Source organism: Eretmochelys imbricata, chromosome 6, assembly GCF_965152235.1.
Source record: "Eretmochelys imbricata isolate rEreImb1 chromosome 6, rEreImb1.hap1, whole genome shotgun sequence".
NCBI lineage: Eukaryota > Metazoa > Chordata > Testudines > Cheloniidae > Eretmochelys > Eretmochelys imbricata.
In genome coordinates this window covers 63,267,527-63,286,965 of record NC_135577.1, presented here as the reverse complement: position 1 = coordinate 63,286,965, position 19,439 = coordinate 63,267,527, and the positions used below count along the sequence as shown (strand labels likewise).

General features: G+C 43.8%; 1 protein-coding gene across 1 annotated transcript; it reads left to right on the top strand.

Annotated features, from left to right (window-relative positions):
- Positions 1-18,201, top strand: LOC144265757 (retinol dehydrogenase 12-like). The gene is made up of 9 exons (XM_077818716.1): positions 1-82; positions 4,637-4,674; positions 5,444-5,723; positions 8,586-8,704; positions 9,766-9,921; positions 11,351-11,455; positions 11,964-12,173; positions 13,026-13,215; positions 16,699-18,201. Exons 3-9 carry the CDS (start codon positions 5,644-5,646, stop codon positions 16,799-16,801), a joined length of 963 nt encoding a protein of 320 aa, XP_077674842.1. The 5' UTR covers positions 1-82; positions 4,637-4,674; positions 5,444-5,643; the 3' UTR covers positions 16,802-18,201.
- The last annotated feature ends 1,238 nt before the right edge of the window (positions 18,202-19,439 follow it).

Below are 19,439 nucleotides of genomic sequence, written 5' to 3'. Positions count from 1 at the left end.
CACAACAGCTTTACAGATCTATGGAAAAATAACAAGCATCTGAATGCAAACCCTTCCCTCCAGTCTTCACTCCTGGTTTGTGGTCAGTGTTTTTATGGGTTCCAGGGCTGTCCTGCACCTCATTCCTACTCAGTTTTCTCTTCCTGGTGATGGTCTGTCTTGCTAAGGAGCTTGTCTCCTTTTAAAAGCAGTTTCTAATACCTTGTCTCTTCCTGTCCTTGCCCTGGGGTTTTTCCATTCTCTATTCCTCTGTCTGCTGCTGGCTACTGAGGATCATTAACAGTTCATAGCTCTGCTGACAGTCTCCATTGTTCTGCCAGCAGGGGTGGATAAAAATGGATTTTTTAAAAAAAAATTTAAAAAATCAGACTTTTTAAAATTAGATTTTTAAAACATTTAAATTAAATACAAGTATATTATTTTTTTAAAAATAAGCCTATTTATTTGAAATTGATAACCTATGTTAAGGCCTAAACTTCTTATAATCTATTAAAATAATTTAAATTATATACAAAAATAACATTCAAGCAGTATATGTTTGCTGCCAAGATTTAAAGAAAGTCAAACCCCTAAAATAGTGGAAGTCAATGGCTAAGGACCTGGAATCACAGTTTCTTGAAGTGCCAAACCATCTTTTGAAAGCAATAGCCTCTTCCACAGGTGCAGAGAGAATATTTTCTTCATTTCAGTTTATTAAACTAGTTCAGTTCAATGACTGGTTCATTCGAAATTAAGAACCCAATTGGAAGTTAAAAAAGCAGGAATGATTGTTTTTCTCTTCCAATATATGAATAAAATCTAGGTTTGAGAAGATGAGATCTTCTACTTCTAAAACCTTGGATATTCACCAGAAATAATCACTTCAGTTCACTAATTATAGATAATACTTCCTTTGTTTAATAAATCAGTTTGCTTTAAATGGGAAACATCTTTTGAGAAACTTTTTGATAAAGTTCTTTTCTTCTGTATCCAGCATATTTTTTTTTAAAAACGCTCATTTTGTACATTTTTAATTCAGTTGAAATTTCCTTCCAAAGAGAGCTTGACACAAATTACAAGTAAAATTTAATCCACTAATAAATAAGAAATTTATCAGTCACCATTTTGTAACATAATACAAATGTAAACATTAAGAATCTGAATAAATGTAAATTAAGCTATATAATTGCTTAAATAAACATGTATAGATATGGGGTATCTCCTAGTTAGCAAAAAGAATCACAAATTTAATGTAAGGTCTATATTTAGTTGCAAATCAACATGTTTTAATGAAAAGGAGTACTTGTGGCACCTTAGAGACTAACCAATTTATTTGAGCATGAGCTTTCGTGAGCTACAGCTCACTTCATCGGATGCATACCGTGGAAACTGCAGAAGACATTATATACACACAGAGACCATGAAACAATACCTCCTCCCACCCCACTGTCCTGCTGGTAATAGCTTATCTAAAGTGATCATCAAGTTGGGCCATTTCCAGCACAAATCCAGGTTTTCTCACCCTCCGCCCCCCCCCCCCACAAACTCACTCTCCTGCTGGTAATAGCCCGTCCAAAGTGACCACTCTCTTCACAATGTGTATGATAATCAAGGTGGGCCATTTCCTGCACAAATCCAGGTTCTCTCACACCCTCACCCCCCTCCAAAAACCACACACACAAACTCACTCTCCTGCTGGTAATAGCTTATCCAAAGTGACCACTCTCCCTACAATGTGCATGATAATCAAGGTGGGCCATTTCCAGCACAAATCCAGGTTTTCTCACGGTATGCATCCGATGAAGTGAGCTGTAGCTCACGGAAGCTCATGCTCAAATAAATTGGTTAGTCTCTAAGGTGCCACAAGTACTCCTTTTCTTTTTGCGAATACAGACTAACACGGCTGTTACTCTGAAACATGTTTTAATGGTTACAAACTAATGAGAATCAATCTTAAAGAAAATAACTAATAAGTACAAATCAAGGTTTCCTGCTTACTGATTTAAGTCATGATTAAAATTGGAGATTTAAATCCCTTCAGTTTAAATCAATCCACCCTATCTGCTAAAATAAGATTATTCAATTATTGATGGCTATTAATGGCCCTTTCTTTCAGAGTTGGCATTGTCAGGTTCATGCCATAAAATGGAAGATTTAATCCATATAAAAGGTCATATTGTATGAAATCTCTTTCTCGCTCAAATGGAATTCATAAATTTACATAGGCAGATTCCCCAAACTGTCACAAATACTTAAATGCCTGCATAATTAAGTAGGAGTGCCTACTATACAATGTAACTATTGTTAAATATCTAACTGGACTCATAGGGAAATTTTCTATTGTCCATGGTCACTGTGCAATTTTCAAATAATTGGAACTTTGGTAAATCATAACCAAGCCAACCAAAAGCACCACTATTTCTCGGTGAGGACTGTGTTCATGCCAATTTTCAATTCTTGCTGGTTTGGTTTTATCTATGTTTAAAAATAATTATTAGAATTATTTTATAATTGGAAGTGTGTTTTTTCACAGTCTCATAATTCAAAAATGTCTGAAAGATATTTGTTTGCCCTTTCCAGAAAAATTCACTGCTGGGCATAGACTGAATATGGAAAACTAAAGTTGAATGTTTCAGAAAGTTATGAGTGTGAAATTAGGAAGTTATAAATGAAACTTTTTGAACTTTAATTATAGTGGTTGGTACCAGCCATCATAAATATACGTATGTGACATAAGCACTAGAAAACTTTTAATTTTAAAGGATGCTTGCAAACAAAACAAGTTATTTTCAAAATGACCTCTGTATCGGAAACTACAGATGTGTGTTTGCTATAGGTCCACTGAGAGCTGCCAGCTTTGACCATCTATATATGAAAACACTGATCAGTAAAGTTCTGGTGAATTAAAGAAACTGGATTTTGATAGCTTCTTTTTTTGTAACCAGTGCCTGCACCTAAATCTTTAGAAAATGTGAAAAATCCAGAGCTGTCAGGGAAGCAAAGCAGACCCATTGCCCCAGATTCTAAATTCATTAAGTTCTCTTCTTCATTGGTAAAGGGCCCATTGGAGGAGGCAGCATGACCATCAGTTTAATTGTCTTGATCATTCATTCGGAAATGCCATACTTTCTCCTAGCTCTCTCTCCACACACGCGCAAAATCATCTACATTTTTTGAGAGCTAATAACAGAAACCTAGAAGTGGGGTTGAAGAAAGGTAATTTACTGACATCATTAGCATGATGTTTGAATGGGATCATGCTCCAAACAGTCCTGGAAGAGATGAGTCTTCCAGCCTGAGCTCTCTGCTCAGGTAGTTCCTTCTGCATAATTAAACCTGCAGAACTGCTGTTTTCTGAATTGTGTGTTTCTTTCTGAACGTCCTGGCTGAGAGAAGAGCACTGTTCCTGGTGGCACAGATCCCTCAGCTTTATTTGTGTTTTAAGATGATAGTTCACCAAACAGGGTAGTACAAACACCAAAAAGAGACTAAACACAAATATTCATCTGGGAATTTCTAGTTTGGCCACTAGATGTAGTAGATGCCAATATAACGTAATTCATCTTAGAGCGATCAGAACTACTTCCTGCTTTGCTGGCTGTTCAGTGAGTGAAATGTGAATGTTGAACCTGTGTTTGAGATGTGCAGCGTTTTGAAAAAGACTCATCTGGAAGCCGTGAAATGAAGTAGAGCTACATCATAACAAATCTGTGGCTGACCAGGGTGGCATGGTTGTCACTATCCTGCACAGCATGTCACTTGGAACTTCATGATAACAGGTTTCAGAGTAACAGCCGTGTTAGTCTGTATTCGCAAAAAGAAAAGGAGTACTTGTGGCACCTTAGAGACTAACCAATTTATTTGAGCATGAGCTTTCGTGAGCTCACGAAAGCTCATGCTCAAATAAATTGGTTAGTCTCTAAGGTGCCACAAGTACTCCTTTTCTTTTTTCATGATAACAGCATTTCTAGAACCCCAGTCCTGCTGCTACAAAAGGCCCAGACCTCCATCACTTGAGCAAAAGGACCCCGGGATTCTCTTAGTTGTTAGCAATATAGAGTCTGTGACACATTTTATCACTTCCGAGTGCATATACACACTAGCCAGTTAATTTAAATATCTTCAAATATTGCATTGAGAGCATGTCATAAATATAAATGGAAGGGAAAACCCCTTTAAAATCCCTCCTGGCCAGAGAAAAAAATCCTCTCACCTGTAAAGGGTTAAGAAGCTAAAGGTAACCTCACTGGCACCTGACCAAAATGACCAATGAGGAGACAAGATACTTTCAAAAGGTGGGAGGAGGGAGAGAAACAAAGGGTCTGGTCTGTCTGTATATATGCTGCTTTGCCGGGGATAGACCAGGAGTAGAGTCTTAGAACTTTTAGTAAGTAATCTAGCTAGGTATGCGTTAGATTATGATTTCTTGAAATGGCTGAGAAAAGAATTGTGCTGAATAGAATAACTATTTCTGTCTGTGTATCTTTTTTGTAACTTAAAGTTTTGCCTAGAGGGGTTCTCTATGTTTTGAATCTAATTACCCTGTAAGGTATCTACCATCCTGATTTTACAGGGGGGATTTCTTTATTTCTATTTACTTCTATTTTTATTAAAAGTCTTCTTGTAAGAAAACTGAATGCTTTTTCATTGTTCTCAGGTCCAAGGGTTTGGATCTGTGGTCACCTATGCAAATTGGTGAGGCTTTTTATCCAACATTTCCCAGGAAAGGGGGGGTGCAAGTGTTGGGAGGATTGTTCGTTGTTCTTAAGATCCAAGGATCTGGGTCTGTAGTCACCTAGGCAAATTGGTGAGGCTTTTTACCAAACCTTGTCCAGGAAGTGGGGTGCAAGGTTTTGGGAAGTATTTTGGGGGGGAAAGACGTGTCCAAACAGCTCTTCCCCAATAACCAGTATTAGTTTGGTGGTGGTAGTGACCAATCCAAGGACAAAGGGTGGAATATTTTGTACCTTAGGGAAGTTTTGACCTAAGCTGGTAAAGAGAAGCTTAGGAGGTTTTTCATGCAGGTCCCCACATCTGTACCCTAGAGTTCAGAGTGGGGAAGGAACCTTGACAGAGCACTTTGATGCTTAGACCTCAGAATGCTTTATCAAGGTGGGTACTGTTAGCCCTGTTTTACAGGTTTGATGCAGAGAGAAAGTGAAATGACTTGCCTAAGGTCACTTAGTAAGGCAACACTAGAGTCCAGAATAGAGCCCAGGTTCTCTGGACTCTTAAGAGCACTTTATCTATCAGACCAGAAGTGCTGCTGACATTTAGCAAATGATAAAGCAAACCTCAGAAAGTTATAGAGTAGAGAACAAATGAACTCAGTGGCTAGGAAGTTATTGATCCTTTAGATCTAAGGAACTGACTTGCTTGCAGTTTTGTTTTATTTTGGGGGAGAAGGTATATCTTTCCCTGCAGAGAAATAACTGGGTATGACCCTTTGTTTTTTTTCCACCAGTACTGCACATTGCCCAGACTGGGTTGTTGGACTACAACTCCCAGCACAGTGTGCTCTGCCTTTCTGCACACAAAGCTGATGGGTAGGACTACAACTCCCTGCATGCAATGCTCCCTAGCCGGTGTATTTCACTCGCCCTCCCTCATCTCTCATGAGAGACAAGAGTCACTGAAAGGGAGGGCAAACAACAGACAGCAGCAATGCTAAACTGCTTGGTGACCGTGCTGGGAGTATTCATCTGTGTTCCCCTTCTCCTGTTCATGGCAGCTCCCTACATCAGGTCTGTATTAGATGATTGATTAGCTACTGTGTAAACCCTTTTACCCTTTAAAAAGCATGCACCTTTTTACTTCTGCTAAATGGGGATCCAGCAAGTGCATTCTTGGTAGAGAAGGCAGATCAGTTTATTAATTATTGCACTTAGAGAAAGATCGGGTAATATGCTAGATAATAAATGTGAACATCAAATCTCAAAGGAAGAGTTTCCAGGATTCTGAGACCTGGGTTTACGTTATCATGTTATCTGTGAGTCTTAAAACTTCTCCATTCCTCTTTATAAATGAAGCAGACTTAACAAGCAATTAAAGCAGGGAACTGGCAGCCAGGCTATGTTTGGTTTGAACCCTGCCTTTGCTGTCCATTCGCTTTGCGATCTTGGGCAAGCCTCTCTGTGCCTCAGTTTCCCCATCTGTAAAATGGAGCTAATAGATAATTTACCAAGATGTTATGAGGTTTACTATATTAATGTCTGTGCAGCACTTGAAAGGCATAAAAGTGCTGCATAAAAATAGTATGACAATAAATGCTTAGGGTAGAGTATTAAGTAAAAGAATGCTTGCTTTTGGAAAGGATTTGGACGGGGGATTCTTTTTTGACTTCATCAAGTTAAAATGTTAGTTAGACTAACCTTGAACCCTGTATCTAGGAAATAGTAGGGAGCAATGTTGTACTCACTCCTGATCTTGGGCTGGATTGAGACCTGCTGGGTATTTCTAGCTCTAATTTCTATGATTCTCTGAACCAATTCTCAGGTTAAAATAACCTTTTGTACTGTTAACAATAAAATGACCATATTTCGCACCTAACCTGACCCCAAGGTAGCCACTTTAAATGCTTTGTAAACTTTCTATAATTGCCTTTTTATTATCTCTGAGCTCTTTAAAGTTGATGTAAGGTGGCAACTTACTTTGGGAAATATGAAGTTTCAAAGAATTAAGAAGATAATTGTCAATACATAAAAATGTGAAGGAAGAAGGCCAAATTTTCCCTTGCTGTAACCACGCTGTCTTGGTTGGAGTTACAGCTGGGACATCTGACCCAATTCTTAGTCATGCAAATCAACTCAGGCTCTTTTAAATTCCTTTAGTGAGAATGGATTAGATTAGTTCACAAAAAGAAAAGGAGTACTTGTGGCACCTTAGAGACTAACCAATTTATTTGAGCATAAGCTTTCGTGAGCTACAGCTCACTTCATCGGATGCATACTGTGGAAAGTGTAGAAGAACTTATTATATACACACAAAGCATGAAAAAATACCTCCTCCCACCCCACTCTCCTGCTGGTAATAGCTTATCTAAAGTGATCACTCTCCTTAAAATGTGTATGATAATCAAGGTGGGCCTTCTCACCCCCACAACACGCAAACTCACTCTCCTGCTGGTAATAGCTTATCCAAAGCGACCACTCTCCTTACATTGTGTATGATAATCAAGGTGGGCCATTTCCAGCACAAATCCAGGATTTAACAAGAACGTCTGGGGGGGGGTAGGAAAAAACAAGGGGAAATAGGCTACATTGGATACAATTAACTTAGGCTTGACTAGAGACTGGAAGTGGCTTAGTCATTATGGAAGGTAGCCTATTTCCCCTTGTTTTTTCCTACCCCCCCCCCCCGGATGTTCTTGTTAAACCCTGGATTTGTGCTGGAAATGGCCCACCTTGATTATCATACACAATGTAAGGAGAGTGGTCGCTTTGGATAAGCTATTACCAGCAGGAGAGTGGGGTGGGAGGAGGTATTTTTTCATGCTTTGTGTGTATATAATAAGATCTTCTACACTTTCCATAGTATGCGTCCGATGAAGTGAGCTGTAGCTCACGAAAGCTTATGCTCAAATAAATTGGTTAGTCTCTAAGGTGCCACAAGTACTCCTTTTCTTTTTGCGAATACAGACTAACACGGCTGTTACTCTGAAACCTAGATTAGTTCAGATGGTCTTGGTAAGAGGAAGATCATTGGACGATCTGTGAGAGAACTGATAGCAGCCAATAGGGTAACTCTCATCCCACTTGTGTAATAGCTTGGCAGTTTGCACATATCAGTGAAGAATTTACAACACCCAATAGAGAAATACAGGCCTGGGCTACAGTGTGTGTGTGTGGGAGGTTCGAACTAAGATACGCAACTTAAGTCGAAGTATCTTAGTTCGACTTACCTGGCCATCCTCATGGCGGCGAGTTGACCGCGGCAGCTCCCCCGTCAACTCCCTTAATCCTGCTGCCTCTCGTTTACTCCTGCCTCTAGGCTGTGTATAGGCTTCTCTGCTCTGGGGCTGTGTACCACAGTCCCCTGTTACGTGGTGCTCATAACAAACCCTCAGCTGCATATATGCAGACATTGTGGTCCCCAGCTCTAGTGCATGCAGCATGACATGGAAAACTTCAGATCTATCCCCTGAACTAAATAAAGGAAGCTCTCGGCTAGGTGGCAGAGTACCAGGGCTTATGTCCCTGTTGGGCTGCAGCCACTGGAAACCAGGACTCAAGACCCCACGACTCAAGTGCATTACATACCGATATATTTATAGCAGAGTGGGCAGCTTGGAATATTGTCTACTTCGGGGTGCAGAAGTTTGGAAGATGAATGGGAACCTGCATCAGTGGCTGTAATGACCTCTAAGAAGAGTGAGCAGTAGCTGGCCCCATGGAGGGAGTATAAGAAAACAGGAACATGGAACTGGCAGTTTATGTAAATGTCCCCATGTCTTTCCAATTGTTCTGAACCCAGTAACTAAGTGGCTGGCTCAAAGCCAGCAAGCAGGACAACAGAACACTAAATGCCAGTCCCCAGGACTGAGCCTGATAACAAGAAAACTGTTCTTGTAAATCCCTAGTAGCTCCTCTTCTTGTCCTCTCTTCTAGGAGGTACATAGCAGGAGGGGTGTGTAAGTCAACAGCTAAGCTGAATGGGAAGGTGGTGGTAATCACGGGAGCAAACACAGGCATTGGAAAGGAGACAGCCAGAGATCTCGCACAAAGAGGCAAGTCACCTGTCCCTCTTCCACCTCCAAAAGTCCCTCTGTAATTTACATCTTCACCGGAAGTCATTGTTTTCTTCTCTGGAGCTAGGAGGGGATTATTTTGACAGCCCCATCTATACTACAACTATGATGGAGTTTGGAGACCTGGTTACATATGGTTGTCCTCTGACCCAGTAAAACACAGCTAAAAGTTATAATGAAGATAGAATCAACCATGTCCTAGGAACTAGATTAGACCCCTGGGGAGCCCAGAGCTTTAATATAGAATCATAGGGTTAAAAGAGACTGCATAGGTCATCTTTTCTAATCCCCTACCAAGATGCAGGATTATTTGTGTCTATATAACATGGTTATACATCCCGACGACACTTAAACTTTTAGCAATGCTGGAAGCAGGTCTCCTGACTCGATAATAATTTTACTGTAGGTGACCCTTATAGCTTCAGTACTGCACTTTGGTGGACTCCCAGACACACTTTCAGAACTTAGTCCATGGAAGTTAGCATGAGACCCCCTCCATCTGTGTGAGGCTGGGAACCAACTTAGTTTCATTGGTGTGTGTCTTTGTTACAGCATGGCTGAGGCTAACTTGGTTTAAAGCTATTTGGACAACTACTATGGAGGGGGCTAAATTACATTCTTAATCATTTTAGAAACCGTGCCCTAGCCAAGGCCACCTAGGTGAAGGAGTCCATTCAAACCTTGGCCACTATGGTGAGACTACCAATGTGGGAGTCTGGTAGGACCAATATTGCTGGTTTTGTGCAGTGGACACCTTGCCCAAAAGGAGTTGGACAGAGATCCTTCAGGCTTGTTTCACACCAACCAAAGAACAGTCTTGAGAAGGTAGCACCCTTTGGTCACTACCTAACTGGGCTGGATTTAAGCTGGTAACTCAGAGGTAGAAAGGCTGTTTGACAACTAATCCCCTGACTTACCCACTTATTGCTCACAAATTTATCTGTAAACCTTTGGGTGGCCCACCTGCCTTTCTGTCCCGGCTCCCCACCCTGCCCCCACTGCTCATAGCCTGTGTTTCTGCTGTCCTTTCCCCATTGCAGGTGCCAGGGTGATCATTGCCTGCAGAGACATGGCAAAGGGGGAAGCAGCAGCCTGTGAGATCCGAGCAGAGACAGGGAACCAACAAGTAATTGTGAAGAAGCTGGATCTGGCAGATACCAAGTCTATCCGAGAGTTTGCTGAGAACTTCCTAGCAGGTATGGCCCCTAGATACTGTCACGCTTACTGTTAGGGGACGGTATTTGGTTTACACCAGCTCTGATCAAAAGGGCAGCTCTCTGCTCTTTAGTTCTGAAGAGCAAACGTGGTGTAGCAGACAGATCGACTTGGGAGTTGCAACAACTGGGTTCTATTCCAGGTTTTGTTGTTGACTTGCTGTGGAACTTTGGGCAAGTCATGGCTTAACCAACTTGATAAAATACTTTGAGAGCTGAATATGAAGGTCCTATATAAGTCCTCAGTATTCTTATTAAAGTGACTGTGAAAATGCCCCTTTCTTATAGACTCATAGACTTTAAGGTCAGAAGGGACCATCATGATCATCTGGTCTGACCTTCTGCACATTGCAGGCCACAGAACCTCACCCACCCACTCCTGTAATAGACCCCAACCTCTGGCTGAGTTACTGAAGTCCTCAAATCATGATTTAAAGTCTTCAAGTTACAGAGAATCCACCATTTCCACTAGTTTAAACCTGCAAGTGACCTGTGCTCCATGCTGCAAAGGAAGGTGAGAAACCACCAGGGTCTCTGCCAATCTGACCGAGGGAAAAATTCCTTCCCAACCCCAAATATGGTGATCAGTTAGACCCTGGGCATGTGGGCAAGACCCACCAACCAGAAACCCAGGAAAGAATTCTCTGTAGTAATTCAGAGACCTTCCCATCTAGTGCCATGTTACCAGCCACTGGAGATATTTGCTGTTAGCAGTCGCAGATTAGCTAAATGCCATTGTAGACAGTCTCTTCATATCATCCCCTCCATAAATTTACCAAGCTTAGCCTTGAAGCCGATTAGGTTTTTGCCCCCACTACTCCCCTTAGAAGGCTGTTCCAGAACTTCATGCCTCTGGTGGTTAGAAACCTTTTTCTAATTTCAAGCCTAAACATGTTGATGGCCAGTTTGTATCCATTTGTTCTTGTGTCCACATTGGCACTTAAATAACTCCTCTCCCTCTCTGGTATTTATCCCTCTGATATATTTATTCTTACTTACTATATGAGTCCCAATTACTTTAACTGGAGTTGTTCCCTGTGATGGCATAGATTTATGCTGCCCCGAAGCAAGGCTGCAAAGTGGTAATAGTCTGTCCTGCACATATGGGCTGGACCAGTTCTACCCCACAACACTGCCAGCAATATTAAACCAGGAGGGAGGGCACACTGTTGCGAGTGGACTTTGTCAGACACTCCCCTGCTTGAAAAGATGCTGTTTGGTTTGTTTGCATGATGGGGAATCACCAGAGGCTGCAGTACTAGACTGGAGAGGTATCTTTTTTTATATTTTGGAGGGGAGGGAAAACCGCAGCTCAGTCAGCTCAAGTTCTCTGGCTGATCTATGCCATACTGGTGCTGGACGGTTGTCAGGGGATCCCTGTTTAATGTGTCATCCCATCTGTTCCTTGCAGAGGAGAAGGAGCTACATATCCTCATTAACAATGCAGGTGTGATGCTGTGCCCTTACTCAAAGACGACTGATGGCTTTGAGATACATCTGGGAGTCAATCACCTTGGTAAGCGTCTGAGAGTTGGAGGTGGCAGGCAGAGCCGGCTGTGCCTTTTTAATAAATATTGGTGGCAAAAAATCCCAGGCTGAGACTTTGCATCCAGGACTCCTCCTCTCCTGCCCCAAAGAATGCAGGGAAATAACTGAAGTTCAGAGTACTTTAAGCCTCAGTAGAGACCTAAGCTGTTTTGGAAGGGTCCTAAATTTCTTGTGGAGGAACAGTGCGGGAGAAGCTTGCCCTTTCACTGCCCACAGAGTGCCTATTCTGAGAGTACAGAGCTGGCAAACGGGACTACCATCTCCTGCAACCTTTCACCAGTTCCAGCTGTTTGAGCACCCACAAGTAGAGGCCACTTGAAAAATTTTGGGCCCTGACCTGCCTGTGTCTCACATCTCCCATCTGTGAAATGGGGCTAATTGTGAGCTGTCTCAGTACTTGGCCTGAAGTGCTTTGAGATCCTAAGATGGAAGGCACAACAGAAAGGCAAAGTAAAACAAATCCCATCTCTCCCTAGGTCACTTCCTCTTGACCTTCCTGCTGCTGGAGTGCCTGAAGCAGTCAGCCCCGGCCCGCATAGTGAATGTGTCCTCACTGGCTCATCATGGAGGCAGGATCCGCTTCCATGACCTCCAGGGTGAGAAGTGCTACAACTGGGGCCTTGCGTATTGTCACAGTAAATTGGCCAATGTACTCTTCACCCGGGAGCTGGCTAGACGCCTTCAAGGTGAGTCTGAGAGGGGAGTTGATTGTATACCAGATGTGGCTTACTCAGATCCTTTGGGTTCTGGAGGGTGGCATTCAAAATGGTGCTAGAAAGTAGCTGTACTTAGATCCTGTGCAGAAATGAAGATATTCAAGGTGGGGTAAGGAAGAAACTTTATGTGGGTCCCTGGCAGGTGTTCAGGGTGGGTGGGAGCAGATGCAGTCAATCCAGAGGGACCAGCGGTTGGCCTAAGGCAGTGGCTGTACCCCTACCCTCAGGGCGAGGGCGAGGGAGTGAGCTGGCCGTACTCAGAGGAATAGGTTTCATCGTTTAACACTTGTCCAAAAGCAAATCTGCAAACAAAGGAGCTGTATCCCCACGGACAAAACAGCAATTGTGAACCCTGGACTGCTACTGAAAAGGCTTTGAATGCTTCTGTGCTCAGCATAGGAATCAAAGGTTATGGTGGAACAGCTGAGGTTTGCTCATCTCTCATGAGATTCAAAGTCTGAAAAATAGAGATAAGGTCTCTTATCTAGAGTCCTAGTACTGGAGTAAATCAGGAGGGGTCTGTGCTTTACAAAGCAGTGGGCAAGCCTTTAATGTTTTTGCCAGGCTGCTTTGTAAAAGGCCTCACGACTAAAATGGTGCAGCGTTCATAATTGCGGTGAGATGTTGTCCACCTTTCCAGCAAGCAAGTGTAAGGGAGTTCAATTTGCCCCACTATATCTGCATCTGGACCTTTTGTTTCTTTAACATTTAGATAATGGGGTAAAACAGGAAGGCTGTTAATGCCTTCCTTCTAAGGAGGCTCTAGTGCATGTAGGCAGGGTCTAATTTGATACATGCTCCTCGTTGTCCCTCTTGCTGTAGGCACTGGAGTCACTGCAAACTCGCTGCACCCCGGCTCTGTTCATTCCAGTTTGGGCCGGCACTCGATTCTAATGACCCTGCTGTGGAAGACATTTTCTTTCTTCTTGAAGACTCCACGCGAAGGAGCCCAGACCAGCGTATACTGTGCAGTGGCTGAGGAGCTGGAGTCTGTGACTGGACAGTATTTCAGGTGAGCAGAGGTACTTGATCTGCTGTCGTGGGGCAGAAGGATGCAACCCAGATGTCTCTGGGGTGTGGGGATAAGCGGTGTGGGCGAGGTAAGGCTATAATCTTTGTCTGAGAGGGGACTGTACTGAGGCTTACAGATCTGAAGGGAGAAGTGCTAGAAATATATGTTTAGAATTTGTACCCGTTACAAGAATCTGAACACTTCGGATTGGAAAAGTGTTGATCATGACACCAAGATAAAAGTCGTATTTCTAAGGAATTCTTTACCTATATAATGATGTACATTATACCCAGTCCTGTAGTCTTTGAATGGGCTCGTGCTTTAAGCACAAGATGAACATAACAGCCATACTGGGTCAGACCAAAGGTCTATCTAGCCGAATATCCTGTCTTCTGATGGTGGCCAATGCCAGGTGCCGCAGACGGGCTGTCCACAGAATCTGGGTTCCATTCCTACTCTGCCATAGACTTGTATTGAGAGCTTGGGAAGTCACTTAACTTCTCTGACCCAAATCAGCCCTGCTGTATCATCACTGAATTCAATTGAGTCACACCAAGGATGAATTTGGTCCTCTTTGCAGTTTTCCCCCATCTGCAAAAGGATGATAATACCTGCATCTCAGTGGGGTTAGGACACTTGGTTCAGTAACGTTTGTAAAGTGCTTGGAGGGCCTCTGATTATAAGGCAGTAGCAAATGTGCTCAGTGCTGTGCAGGCAGAGCTCAAGATTTTCAAAACTGTGTCTCAAGTTAAATACCTCCATATGTGGGCTGATTCTCCAAAGCATGGCACATCTTGAAGCTGCACACACTGCAGGAAGCTTCAGGAAAGGAGATACCTGCACGTCTGTGCATGCAAGGCAGTTCATTCTGCAAAATGGCTTCTGTGGCTCTTCTCGTTCATTCAGTCCAGCTCCATTTTGCTACTGATCTCAGTTGAGCTATCATGTGACCACTGTTCCCTCTAAGCAGTGCGCGTGTGCACGCACACACAGCGAAACACCACGCGCACAACAATTTGCACAGAAGAAATTTTTTGCGCACACGGCCTGTCAAAAATTAGAGGGAACATTGCATATGGTCTGCATAACCATCTTCTTACCTCTTCCAAAAACACGGCTCAGGATGGCTTAACCAAATGATCATCACATGTTACTCTTAGGCAGCACTGAATGAACTGTCCTTCTGCCTTGATCATTTCACTGTGACCACCTCACATTTGGGAATTCGATATGGAAATTGCCCTTTGATTTTTACATGAGATAAAACTCCCTCCTTCATATCTTTGAAACTAGAAACTCAATCTTCTCCCTTGTGATTGAACCATAGGATTATTCCAGGACACGCCTTTGTGTCTGATCTTCAAGTACAGAGTTTTTGTACCATCTTAATCTGCCTTGGCTATAGAAATAGGTCCCCTAATCCTCTCTCGAGCGCCTCTATCTCCCAGTAGATAAAAGCAGCCTTTGTGAATCTCAGCTGTCCCGTGTGCTGGAGCATGAGAACTCTAAGTGGATTTCAGGTTTGTAAAAGAAGCAAGCATGAACTCCGTGGAGAAATGGTTAGTAAATAGCAGCTTGAGCGTGTGTGCACCCAGATTTATATTGGACTGTCTCTGAAATAGAACTGTGTCCAAATCCTGTCACTTAATTGAATGTAAATCATGACAATCACTAATACTTCTTTAAAATGGCCTTTATATAATAGGAAGTGATGAAGAATAAAGCAGCTGTGGCAGAAGCTGATGTCCTATAGCAAAACAGGTGGAGAAGAGATATAGCTGGAGACTGCCACAGCTCCTCTTAGGCGCATTTTGTTCATCTCCTGTTTGTTTTGATTAGTGGGTACAGCTCTGTGCCACAAACGAGCTGTGGAAATCAAATGCTGGTCTGTGTCTCTGACAGCAATTCTGATATTCCTGCCCTGATCCATAGCCCTAGGCTGCCTTTCCTGTTTTCATTGCTAAAATGGCAGGCTCCAAATAGTACATAGCTATCCACTCCTTGTCAGTGGAACTCTTAGGTATGTGGTTTTTGTTTTTTTTTTTAATGCTGCTTTGTAATGTTCTTGTCTTTTAGTCTGATTAAGTGAATTTTTGTCTCAGATACTTAGGGCAATAATAAACTGCACTTTTCCTTTAATCAAGCATACATCGGGGGCAGGTAATGGCAATGGCTGCTGCTGTTGCCTGATTTTCCCCTTGGCTGCCCATCAGCGTTACCTACATTCCAAGGCACTCATCTTGCTCAGTAATCATGAGCAGGTTCTAACACGCTTGGAAATCCTGAACAGGTGGTGAATTGTCCTTCCCTTACTACAACTTCAGTTTATTACTTACCATACCCAGTAGTATAGCTGAGAGCATACAGTCCCTGCACCAAAGAATTCACAATCTGATATCCAACGTGATGTAATAAAATGGAAGGGGAGCAGGGGGTGGAGGAGCAGGGGGAATAGCACTAACATGACTGTGGCTATTCACCAAAGGCATGTCCACACCCTGAGGAGAAGACAAGGGTGGGGTTTTTAAAATAAAGGAATGTCTGACTGTGGGTGTCAGTGGAAAAGCCGCTCTTGAGTGGAGTTCGGAGTGTATAAAATATGGAACTACCTTGTTTAGTGAAATCAGTTTGTATGTACCATCTCTTTATAAACAGAATGATTGGGTAGTAAGTTAACTCCTGCCATTAAGTGGGAACCCAGCACGGTACAAGTAACCTCCACCTTTACGTTACAGCCCTCCTACACCTTCCGCTGTCAGCTTGGAAAACTGCCTTCAAGCCACTGGCTCCTCAGACAACCATGCTGAAGAACTGTGTTTAATTATTTGTTGATTGCAGTTGTCATCTGTGGGGGGAGAGCTTTTCTCCAAGCTCTGCTACAGCTTGTTCCACAGCTGTACCTCTCTATGAGGGAGCAGCATCATTTCCCCTTTCTTATGATCACCTGCCTGCGAGGTAGCCACGCTGATTGATTATGTGGCCCACACAGGTACAAGGTGCTTTATAAACATACAGAATGGAAGGTCAGGTTCTCAGATGCTTTCCTGATAGCATGTTATTTTTATAGTCATGTTCCAAAAGGCTTCAGTGAACTATGGCATTTAGGCCATTGCTGTAACCTTTGTGTAAAGCAGATACGAGCAGGTAGAGCTTGGAACTACAAGGGTTGCAGTGGTGGTCCCTCATATACCAGCTCTCCTTTCCCCCAGCGCTACCTACGCTGAAGCCTGCATCTTTAGCAGTATGGTGGCCTGGCTGCCAGCTGCTTCCTCTCCTGCCTCCACACCGACCCTCTGCCTTCCCCCACAAGCAATGCTACTAGTTCTCCTCTCCCCCTCTTTTTTTTTTTTTTTTTTTAAATCCAGCTTGAAGGAGTTAAGCTGATAGGCGGCAGCAGCAGCTAGTGTGTCCATGCGTTTCAGCAGGACTTGTGCTAATACAGCCAGGGCACCTGATGAAAAAGTCTCTTCTTTCCTTCTGCAGTGACTGCCGGCCAGCCTATGTTTCCCCTCAGGGCCGGAACGATGAGCTGGCAAAGAAGTTTTGGAATGTCAGTTGCGAGCTGCTGGGCATCCAGTGGGACTGAACTGTCAAAACCCCTGATCTCTAGCTGGATGGGCCTGGATTTGATGATCTTAAGGAGCATTTTGCTTGGGTAGAGGAACACAAGCAACCGTGCACCCTGCCTGCACTTGCAGCAGCTCTACCAGTGATTTTATAGACACAATTGCCCTTAAACTTCTGAGATATCTTATGTTTTAAAAGAAAAGGTGAGATTATTGCCCCACTCATCCCTCTTTCCTAATTGGAGGCTCAGGCCAAAGTGCAGTGACTCAGGGCTTATCCTTTCCCCGCCCCAGCTTCCATTCCACAACACATTCTTCCCCTGGTTCCCCAATAGAAGTGGAAGCTTTAGGTCAGTTAGGTTTCTGTACAAGTCAATTTAGAAATTTTGCTTTATGCTTATGGAAGAGTCTTTATGCAGCAGTAGTAACCAGACTGGTTGAGAGTTTCCTTCAATATATGCTCCACTGCGTCACTTGTCTCTGCTCCACTGCTTGGAAGGGGATCCTAAAGCTGCAGCAACCCCCAGCTTAAAGGAACAAGTCTTAAGTGATCCAAGTGCTGAGGCTCCTCAGGATTGTTAATCAAGTGTATTTCAGTAGCCCTTGTTGATGCAACCAGGCTTGAGAACCACTTTGTGCTAGGCACTGCATAAACTGCCACATGTACCTTGTAGGTGGTTTTGGAATGCCAAAGGGGAGTGGGGGAAGGGGGAGAAGAGCTGCCAGTAGAGAGAGTGAGCAGAGAATTGTGAGTGGTGTATAGGGTAGTGAGTAACAGAGCCTGCCCTTGACTTAGAGTAATTCAAGCTGTGTCTGATCCATCCCTGCCATGTTTGCTGTCCTGATGGAGGATATTGGAATTGCAGCCATAGACAAAGGCAGGGATCATCCCTAGTGAGACAGCAATGGCCACATTAGCAATGGGGCAGGAAGGTGAGAGTAGAACCTAGTTTACATTGGCATTAAGTTTGCCTGCCCAGTAGTTCTAGGGAGAGGCTAGCCAAGGGTGGCATGTGGCACTTACAACACATTGGACACACCTGTTGCAAAGGGCAAGTAAAGTTGGTCATTGCTGCAGTCATGCAGGCTCCAAATTCTTCCTACCCTGTGTGGTAACTGAGCTGCTTGCCTATAAGAGGTCATATTTTACACCTCATTTGACTTTTTTTCTGGAAGCATCCCATGGCTAAAATGTCACTGCAGTCAGGGTATCACAGCTTGCAGGGCTGCCATTCAGTCCTGTACTCTGTGTAGTCACAAGTGAACAGCATTTTCTAGAAGCAGATGCCTAGTTCCTGATTTAGGTTAGCACTACCAGCTCTCTCTGCAGTAATGCTTGACCCTGCAAGTCACCACTGAGTTACCTCCAACCATGACATTACTAAATAAAATCATTCCTGTTTTACACTGTTACTCTACATCTTCCTTCTCATGTACTTAAGTTGTTCTTAAGTGGGTGGCAGTGGCATGCACTAGTTTCATGCATACAGCGTAGGAGTAAAATTAAATACAATAGAGGCTGCATATTAGGAAATATTTCCTCATGGTGAAATTTATTAGGTTATGGAACAAGTCTTCCAACTAATTTAAATACTTAAAGCTAAACTAGGTTAGGAAGATTAGAGCATACAAAACGATTCTGCACTGGTTCCCTGGCTTAGAACTCCACTACTGGGGAACAATCCTACACTGCCTTCTTCTTAGGTCAGGAGTGAGCAAACTATGGCCCGGGGGCCGCATCCAGCCCTCCAGACATTTTAATTCGGTCCTCAATCTCCTGCTGGGGAGCGGGGTTCAGGACTTGCCCTGCTCTGGTGCTCCAGGCGGGGAGCAGGGTCAGGGGCTTGCTCCGCTCCGTGTGGCTCCTGGAAGCAGCAGCATGTCCCCAGTCTGGCTCCTATGCATAGGGGCAGCCAGGGGGCTCCACACACTGCCCCTGCCCCAAGCGCTGCCCCTGCAGCTCCCATTGGCCAGGAACCGCAGCCAATAGGAGCTACAAGGGCAGTGCCTGCAGCCAGGGCAGTGCACAGAGCTGCCTGGCTGTGCCTTCACACAGGAGCCTGAGGGAGGACTTGCCACTGCTTCTGGGAGCTACTTGAGGTAAGCACCGCCTGGACCCCTGATCCCCCTCCTGTGTCCTGGACCCCTGCCCCAGCCCTGATCCCCCCTCCCCCTCCGAACCCCCCGGTCCCAGTCCAGAGCACCCTCCTGCACCCCCAATACCACCCCAGAGCCCACACCCCCAGATGGAGCCCTCACCCCCTCCCATATCCCAACCCCCAATTTCATGAGCAGTCATGGCCTGCCATACAATTTCCATACCCAGATATGGCCCTCGGGCCAAAAAGTTTGCCCACCCCTGTCCTAGGTGTTTGGTGACCCAGACCAGTTTCAAACAGAAAAGCTGAAGAGGGAGAGGCCACCCAACTATGCTAGAGGTAAAGAACAGAGCAATACACAAAAGAGGGACTGGGGCAAGTGACCTTTGCTGATAATACTTTATTCTCCTTTGTTCATTGTAAACAGATTATAACTGTTAATGGACAAATGGCTCTTTCAACTACTACTAGTGTTCAATCCATTTTTATGCTTAGGGTTTTTAAGCCCAACATTAACTGCACTACTCGTGACAAGTCTTTTAGGATCAGGGCCAAAATT